The 9,550-nt window shown below is 53.2% G+C and overlaps 2 protein-coding genes across 2 annotated transcripts; both read left to right on the forward strand.

Moving 5' to 3' along the window:
- Window positions 1-1,997: 1,997 nt before the first annotated feature.
- Window positions 1,998-3,739, forward strand: J4E84_003433 (uncharacterized protein; the record flags this gene model as incomplete). Its single annotated transcript, XM_049386045.1, has 2 exons — window positions 1,998-2,305; window positions 2,362-3,739. 2 exons carry the CDS (start codon window positions 1,998-2,000, stop codon window positions 3,737-3,739), a joined length of 1,686 nt encoding a protein of 561 aa, XP_049245894.1.
- A 3,143-nt stretch (window positions 3,740-6,882) lies between these two features.
- Window positions 6,883-9,156, forward strand: J4E84_003434 (uncharacterized protein; the record flags this gene model as incomplete). Its single annotated transcript, XM_049386046.1, has 1 exon — window positions 6,883-9,156. The coding sequence occupies one exon, from the start codon at window positions 6,883-6,885 to the stop codon at window positions 9,154-9,156; it is 2,274 nt and encodes a 757-aa protein (XP_049245895.1).
- Between the last annotated feature and the right edge of the window lie 394 nt (window positions 9,157-9,550).

Consider the following 9,550-nt stretch of genomic DNA (forward strand, 5'->3'; position numbering starts at 1 on the left):
TTTTGTCTGCCCACTCGGCCTAATCCTATGCGAGTTGCGTTGTCTCTCGATACCGCTTGCGAACCTTGGAAGCTTGCTGAGGCTTCTCTTGGGATCAAACCGACTAAGGTGGGCACTGGAGCTTGCGAAACAGCTAATGTCATGAGAGTGACCCATACAGTATCGAGTCTGTCTGCAGCGCTGATGAAGTCTGGCGCCAAATGCTATTATGTTTAGCCATCCTGCATCAGCGAGGGGACACAGGCCCACTGCGGTCTCGATCATGCCGTCTGCGTCCTAGCGCACGATCGTAGCTAAGCTTCTCCGCCAAGCAGGTCATCAATGCTTGTGTCGCGCTGTTAGTGCGTCACGGCCATAGACATCCTTCTCATTTTCAGGAGTACAGATATCACCACCTCCCCGATTCTTCTCGCAACGATATCAGTAAGCTATAACATATCATACTAACGGCTGCGCACTCATAGGTGAGGTAGCTTGGTAGACGCGCGAACGAGGTACCTTTATTCCCGAGGTCAGTTGTGCTTCTACGATGAATCGTGACTAGAGGGCCCTTTCTTCTAATCTTCGCGCTTGCGCTCTGATGGATCTCGACGATTGATCTCTTTGTGTAATTTGCATGGTTACCAGGTACAGACATTTGGTGATGAACATTCTGGATGCCCACTTACAACCACTGCATTCCAAGCAAGACCTGCACAAAAACACGCAATCGGGCATGCGAAACCGCGGTTGCAAACTGCCTGTAGTAAGCTTATCATATCTTTACTGACACTTATTTTCTCGAGATATGATATAGTAGCGTCGCTCAGTTGCATCTGCATCTCTCAAAACTTCATCTCCAAACGACGTCACTCTAAGATCTGCTGTCATTATCATGGTCATACTTCGATAACAAGCCATCAAAAGCTATAGGGAGACTGCAAACAGGAGGCGAAGGCCTTCTAGGTATCAGCCCAACAACGTATCGATAGCTAGAAAGCAAAAGGCTATGGGTATTGCCCCCTACTATGGACTCATTCAACAGACTCGAAACTGGCTTCGCCGTGCTCCCAGAAGAACTTCGCCTAGAAATCTACAGATGGGACGCAAATCGTATGGTCCTCAACACCGTTTATGGGATCAAACATGTACGTTGGATGGCCACTGCATACAATTCTGGCATCACCGGACGCCACTCATGCAGACCCTGACGGCCAAATCGGGGCATTGTATCTTGATCACATGGTGGAATATATGTATCAAATTTTCGAGACATTCTGCACGCGTTTCCGAATCCGATTTCGGTTCCTTGCTGTTATAAACACTCCAGCAGACGAGTTGATTTGGACACTGGTGGGTGAAGATTACGCCAAATTCATAGAGCCGTCCTATAATCTTGTGCAAAGAGAAGGTACCTGGGACTTTAAGGTCAAATTTAGCAGCATCATGCGTGTAGATCACGAGGCACTAGACATGGCTTGATTGTAGCTGGTGAAGGGTACTTAGGTGAAGCAGAGTGCTCCAGAAGTCTCCTCCGCTCGAACGCGAGACGTCGCAGTGGGGATTTATCACTCTGAATTCCGAGACTGTACGCCTATCGATGGCTAATGAGCGCGCCAATGGTTCGAGGTTGGTGTTGTCGTCAGTAGGACGGGCGTGATCTCGTTCGGAGGATGGCTGACTCAGCGAGCGGTCGCAGAAAGCACAGACTGACTCGGGGCGCTGAACTTTTTCTGGCCGGAAGGCAAACTAAGGGTACGATTGCTCTCAGTATCCACAACCCCTCGGCGTCTCTACTTTTCTCTAGTTTCTCAGTGCGGATTACTTTGTATGTACGAATGAAGATAATGAAACTAGTTTCACACACTCTCTCATCTCGCCCGTTCGCTCTTGCTCGTCTCGTTCAGCCGCGCTCTCTAGCAACTAATACAAGACATAGCCTCATCTCGACAATCCCCTTCACACCCAACCGCACCCAACACAGACAGTACACCTCACTTCCAGCACCAGTCCCAGACATGTCCGCACCACCGAAGCGCAAATGGACCCGCGGCGGCAGAGGAGGAGGCCGTGGAGGCGGCGGCGGTGGCGGCGGTGACCGTACCAATGGCACACCCGGGCGAGGACCTGCGAACGCTCGCTCGACCATGTCGCAGCAACCAAAACGTCCTAGAGTCGAAGACACGCTGCCGAAGCCAGATATGGGCGTCGACGTACGGCAGATGTACAGCACTGCGGCGGGCGATGCGGCACCGAAGCCCTTCGCCGACCTGAAGAACAAGCTACATCCAGCGTTGCTCAATGGCTTGGACAAGATGGGATTTGAGTAAGCACAGTCCTTCTTACGTTACACTCTCCCAGCACGGTCGCTGACTCTTACAGATACATGTCCCCTGTTCAACAAAAGGTTCTCACTGAGCTGCCCAGTTCCTCCTCCGACTGTGTTGTACAGGCGAAGACAGGTACGGGCAAGACCGTGGCCTTCCTACTGCCTGCGATCCAAAACCTCTTGGCCGGTAACATGCCCCGGAAAGGCAAGGTCGCCATCCTCGTCGTCTGCCCTACCCGCGAGCTGGCTCTACAAATTGCGAAGGAGTGCAACGGTGTCACATCGTGTCTGCCCCAGAAGATGGAGTGCCATACTGCGTTCGGTGGTACTTCTCGTGCCTCGAACCTCAAGGCCTTCATGAACGGCAACCCTACCGTCTTGGTCGCTACTCCCGGTCGCCTTGACGACATTCTGGGTGAAGAGGAAGTTCGCGAAAAGTTCAGTGATCTGAAGACGGTTATCCTCGACGAGGCTGATCAGATGCTCGATGCCGGGTTTGCACCTGCGGTCAAGAAGATACTCAGGCGCATTCCCCCAAAGAACGATGGTTGGCAAGGAATGTGTTTCTCTGCCACACTCCCCAAGGAGGTTCTTGACATCGCCAAGATCGTCTTATTCCCTGGTTACACACATCTTTCGACTGTCGACCCGAACGAAGTGCCGACCCACGAGCGCGTACCACAGTTCTTCTTCTCTGTTCCTACTGTCGGTCAGACTTTCCCTGCGTTGTCAGCCCTGATCGAGGAGGAGTACAACCAGAACCCCACCGGCTTCAAAGCCATTGTTTTCGGTACCACCGCGAACGGTGTCGGACTGCTGTATGACCTCTACCGAAATGCGCTACCCCAGTTCAAGCTATTTGAGCTCCACAGCCGCATGTCTCAGCCTGCACGCACGCGCACTACCCAGGAATTCAAGGACGCTCAAAGCGGTATTTTGTTCGCATCCGACGTCGTCGGGCGCGGCATGGATTTCCCCAACGTTGGCCTCGTCGTTCAGCTGGGTCTCCCCTCCAGCACTGACCAGTACGTTCACCGTGTCGGCCGAACAGCTCGTGCCGGTAAGGATGGACGTGCCGTCCTCGTTCTCTTCGAGCAAGAAGCCTTTTTCCCAAGGATCAACAAGACGCTGCCTATCAACCCTTACCCCGTCGACCTTGTGTCACGTCTACCCTCGCACCAAGCAAACATTGACCGAGCCTTCACCAATGTCGATGAGCAATCGAAGACAAAGGCGTACCAGGCGTTCCTTGGCTACAACAAGACTTTCGTCAAGAAGCTGCAGATCTCTACGGCCGATCTAGTTCGTCTCGCTAATGATTACGCGTACACGATGGGCTGCCCCGAGCCGCCCATGTTGGAGAAGTCCACAGTCGGCAAGATGGGCCTGAAGGGAATACCAGGTCTCAGGATCGGGTCTCGAAGGAACTAAATATTTGTTGGGCCTTGAAGCGGAGATTCTGAAGCTGATGAACGATGTCTTACTTTGTCTGGAGTTTTCACATAGATCATTTGAGATTAGACATTGCTAATGAGCATGTCAGCATTGTTGGCGGAATCAAGAGATAGACATAGACCTTTTTTGGTGCACTAAGTTAGTACCTAGATACCCGAATATTTTCTCTTCGATACAACGTTGCATGTCAACATTGCCATTATGTGTTTGTGTTAAACTCAGCATGCTTTATATGCCTTCAATCGCAGAACGCATTCTAGTTCATTTCCCGCACTATAATAATCTACCACGGAAGATGTTCTAAAGAATGAAAGTTCGCCTATTGTATCGTGGAATACGAGTCAATTTGCCCGTCAGGAATAGAAGAGATAGAGGCAACTGTATTTTCCATTGCACATAGGAGACCACGGTAAATTATCGATGACTCTTATAGTCACTCCTCCTAACTCCATGTAACTGTGCTGATTCAGTTCAAGTAACATCGGGCTAATGAAATGCCGTCCAACAGGCTTTGGGATGATTTGTAGCATTCTCAAAACGCTTAAAACACAGTGTGATGACTGTACGGTCGCCAGGCTCATATGTGACGACAGCGACGTGAAATGACCTTACCGTAAAGACACTGACAAGTGCAACTACCTGAATGTATCCGGTTTCTCCACAGATCACGTACATCCTTGTGCATTCCATAATCTTCATTAACGGCTCATGAGCAAACACCCATCGACAGTCAGGGACAGGATTAAAGTGGATATGTACATTACAGCGTTACATGCCTAGTAATGTGACCCTTTGCAAACTTTCCGATGGTGATCTGGTCGGGTATCGCACTCAAGTGTCATGCCTACAGGCTGTACCATGCAGAATCGCAGCGGCACATTGTGGCAAGGGTAGCATGGGCTCTCATCCAGGTACATTTTGAGGGTCAAGGGAACTTCCCCGACGCAAAACACGCTCGCAGCTCATGACAGGTCGCGTGAGCGCTTTATTGCCGGCTCGTTCATGTCATGAGTTCAAAGCATGACAAGTAAGTGCTAGAGCATACGTCAGGCTTGCAGTCAGGTGAAAAAGGTTGGAATGAACGGACACCGAATCATTGCAGGGCGTGTAGAATTGAGTGAGGCCCGGTGTTTGTCCATTTGGCCTTCCCATTTCCTGGCTGATGGTTTGTATACGGTTTCAATTTCACCGTCTTAGAATTCAAGTAGGCAGTTTGAGATTAGAAAATGATACGATTTATGTTTTCTCTGATTGGCCATAAAACTGTATTTCCGCAAGTGCCGGCCTGAATTCTGGGCTCCGATCCGACAGCACTGTCAACGTCGGGCGGGAGATTTCACGGACGGAGTGAAGCAAGCACCGAAAAGAACCAGCCGGTGCCCTCCGCTTTGGAAGCATACTTCCCGGTTTGGTTACACAAGCCTGTTTGCGGGTTTAGGCGCACGAGAGAACAGACGCTGTTGAGGTCGAAGTTGCGGCTACCCGCTGATCACCATGATGAGCCGTCCGCCCCACGCTGCTAATCACGGAGGAGGCTCCGCATCGTGATCTGTAAAGACTCGCTTAGGAGGTTATTAATGGAACCACAGACGTTGTTGACGGGTGCCTAGCCGGCACCTGAGCGTTGCGCCTTTCAACAGGAGCTGAGCCGCATGATGAAAGAATATCGCAATGGACAGAAGAAAGAGCAAGAGGTGTACAAGCCGGTAGACCGGATGCGGCATATGCGATATGACTGTTGAGTGGGGTGCAGTACTGGGGTAAGCTGACACGCAGGCATGGTAGCGAAGGCTTCCGCGCATGAAGACGGCATACTCGGAGCGCACTACGACGAGGTACCCGATTTTCACGTAGTGTTCCAAGATGAGTTCTCGCGCAGGTGGTCGACCAGATGACAATTCATCTCCTTTGCGAGTTTGTGATCGCGATGCAGGAGAAGTTCCGTGCGCTGGAGTTGAGATCGAAATGAGATGTCGGTGGTAGCCTCGAGAGACCCTTCTGGACCACGAGGGTAGCGATGTAGCGTGGACTGCGTGCCCCTGGGATGTGGGCGTGTGGCTTTAGTGGTTGAGCTGAGCTGCACCTAAGGCCAGGGTGCCGTTTGTCGAGTTTCATGCGCCCCTAGTGTTCGGATCAGAGTGTGCCACCGTCTGGCACTCGATAGGCTGTGCATTGCGCTCCGGGGCGACTCCCTAGGCATACGATAGCTGTTATCCACCGGCTTGCAGCATAGCTGGCTGCGACGGGGCAGTTGTTTCACCGACGCGTTGCACTGGCGCTTGCACGTCGGTGGCTCTCCCAGTCGTCGCCACAGGCGTTGGGTGCTGGCTCCCACGGCGGGCAAAAGCAATGGGTTTCAGATGGGCGTCAATGGCAGCAGCCTTACCGTGCACGCCCACTGCAAACAGCTGGCTAGTGTAATTGCCGGCGCGAGGTTGTTCCTGGGCAAGATGGGCATGACGTGCGATCGATCAGAGGGAACCCGTGCTCGGACCCCCTCATTGGCCACGCTCCCTTGCTCCTTCGTTGTAGGTGCGTTTGCGGTGGCAGCCAAGGAAGGTGCGCTGCAGCTGCCTCCAAGCCTGCCTATCGCCCTCTTGTCCTGCCCGCTTTCTCTCCGCGCTCCAGCAGCGGCCCAAGATCTCCTCTTCTTGTTTCATCGCCCACTTTGTGTCTTTGAATCTCTCCCGCCGCATTCCTCCATTATTTGCTATCAGAAGAAAACGCACACCGCCCTCCCGCTGCAGATCCGGCATTACTGTCGTCAGAGGTTCTTTTTTAGCGCCCTTAAGCGAATTGCTCCGCTGCCTCATCCCATCAGCACAGGTTAGATAGCAGCCCACCCTCCCTTAAACGCGCTCCTTTCTCACAAAGTCACGTAGAATTGCATCGCACATGACAGGCAGCATACTCCCTCCGACAATTGACAGCCTGCACCTTACCGCCCCTTCAACGACTCACTTGGCCCTCGTCACCGCAATCTTAGTCAACACCGCACCCGCCGACCGTGCTTAATCGCCTCGACGGACCCATTTTGGATTTCTAGACGCGACTTCACGCGTCAAAGCGTCTGGAGAGACTATACAAGGCTGTTGGTGCCCTTGTAGCGGAGTCTCGCCATGGCTGCAGCGCGTCGACAACACTCCATGCAGATTTTTCAGGACCCTGTACAGCCTCACGACCACCACCAAGCAAACGCCTTTGATTCACGCGACCTCGACGCCTTCACGTCCATCACCGACGTGTCCAACAACTCAAACACCCTCCTCGCCCCTCCCGCACCCTTCACCGCCAAAGCATCGCCCCGCAAGACCCGCCAAGTCTCCAGCTCGCCTCCACCCAGCGCCCTTACCGAGAAGGGGCTCAACACGGTCAAGATACCGCCGCCGCAAGAGCAGTGGTTTCGCACCGACGCGCCCACCAAGAAGACCCAAGCTGCGCGTTCGCAGGACTCAGATCCAATGGTCGGTGAACTCCAGTACTGGCCCAGCTATCCGTCCCACATGGATAAGGAGAACGCCTACTATTCTGGCCCCGTCATGTCCGCCATGTCAGCGGCAGAGCCACCCATGAAGCTGGGAAACAAGCGACCGCTGATGGACGCCGCCCCGCTACGCGACCGCACCAATATGAACATCACCAAGAAGCAGAAGTTCGTCAAGGACATCAAGATCGAAGACGTGGACGGACCGCTACCAAACCCAGACCAAATGCCCACCGTTGAGGACGACGGCAACAAGCCTTCTTACAGCTATGCGATGCTCATCGGCATGGCTATTCTAAGATCACCGAGCCGTCGGTTGACCCTCGCGCAGATCTACAAATGGATTTCCGACACATTCGCTTTCTACCGCAACTCCCAAGAGACTGGATGGCAAAATAGCATTCGCCACAACCTTAGTCTGAGCAAATCGTTTTCCAAGCAAGAACGCCCCAAGGACGACCCTGGAAAAGGCCACTACTGGGTTATTAATGCTGGATTCGAGAAGCAGTACCACAAGGTCAAGCCCGTTCGCCGACCGGCACCTCCAGAATCCCTTGCTCCGGCATATGCTAGTGATCTCCCGCGTCCTTCCACATCCATGTCAGCTAGCTTCCCACCCATGAGTTCTACAAAGGGATTTGACTCGAGCAAATTTCCGGAAGAGGCCGAGCTACCCTCTTCCGAAGCTACCATCCCTTGCTCTGACCCTGCTGCGCATGACGGCCATGATCCTATTAGCATGCCACCGCCCCGTCAGATGCCATCTTCGCCTCCGCCAGCTGACATCCACTCATCACCTCCTCCACCTGTCTCTCGATCTCGTTCAGTGCGTGAGGACACACCGCCACGCGCTCCACACTTCGCACCCAACAGCCGTTCGGGCGGACGCCGGCGCAAGTTCAACGGTCTCGGTGACAGCGGTTACTACTCGTCCATCGAATCGTCTGCAACCAAGGGTAACCCAATGGGACCTTTACTCACTTCCGAGGCGGATCTCGATCGTCCCAACCTTAAGCGTGGACGTGCTGAAGAAGAGATTGCCCGGATACGTGGCTCCTCTTACGATTCTCCTACCAAGCCTAGGTCTCACAAGCAGTCTGCCATCTCGTCGCCGGTCCGCCAGGGTACCAAGGTTCTCGATCCTCTTACCCCTGCTATTGTCTTCAAGCGGCCTGCTCTTCCACCCGCTTCTGCATCGCCCAACACCAATCTACGCAACCATCGTAACAAGATGCGAGAACTAGTAGGCGGCTCACCAGACAAGAGCCTTGCTATGTGGGTTGACACTTCCTTCCTTGACAACAAAGCTTGGAGCCCAGCTGTATCTATCCCCAACGAAGAAAACGTCAACCTCGTCGGACATGGTTTCGAGAGTACCTTTGACATCTTTGGCGACTTTGGCTACAACGAGAGCCCCCTCAAGCGTTCAGCCAAGCGCCCCCGCCTCGAACGTGCCGTCACCACCAGCGGTGTTCTCGCCGACATTACTGGCGCCAAGGGGAACATGACCAACTCACCTACTCCCAACTGGAAGATGTCATCGTCTTTCCTCAACATCCCAGACCTCTCGCCTGCCAAAAAGATGTCGCCCATCAAGGCTCCCGTGCTGAAGTCTAATGCATCTACCCCTCTGTCCGACTTTGCTCTTCCCCAGCCGAAGAAAGAGAACGCACACACCGGTCTTACGCCTCCTCAATCCTTCCACGTTCCCTCAAAGCCGCAACAGCCACAGCAGGATGACGAGGACATCTTCCATCTGTTGCACAGTGACGAGTCTGAACCAGGTATTGACCTGCTTCAAGGCTTTGAGAAGATTGGAGCTAGGACCTTGGCCGTCGCCCCCAACGGATCGCCCCAGAAGAAGTCTGCGAGACCAAGCTTGGCTCGTAGTTCTACTACTCGATTCTAAATCGATTACCACCCCGCCATCATAACTGGCTTTTGGCTCAACCTTACTTTTGTACGCCACCCCTGGATCTCATCATCTGGATCTGGATACCTCATTCTTCGCCATTCTCGATACCCCTCATCTTGCGACTACATCTTTTAGCTCTTACCTCCTGGCCTTCCATATCACGGTGCCCAAGATCATCACTTCGACTCCTCCTACTTTGGATTATCCATTGGATAACTCCGCCTCACGATGTAACGACCAACGATACCCACGATAGCAACGGCTGGCCCTCCTACTCTTAACGTCTAATTCGACATATCTTCTTATTGGGCGAGGCGTTGCAAGGCCACACAGACGTACATATTGCCCCTGTCACTGTCTCTACTACGGTGTTCTGGGTTCCTGTTTC

This window comes from Alternaria hordeiaustralica (assembly GCF_023758085.1).
Source record: "Alternaria hordeiaustralica strain BMP 2776 chromosome Unknown scaffold_5, whole genome shotgun sequence".
Taxonomy (NCBI): Eukaryota; Fungi; Ascomycota; class Dothideomycetes; order Pleosporales; family Pleosporaceae; genus Alternaria; species Alternaria hordeiaustralica.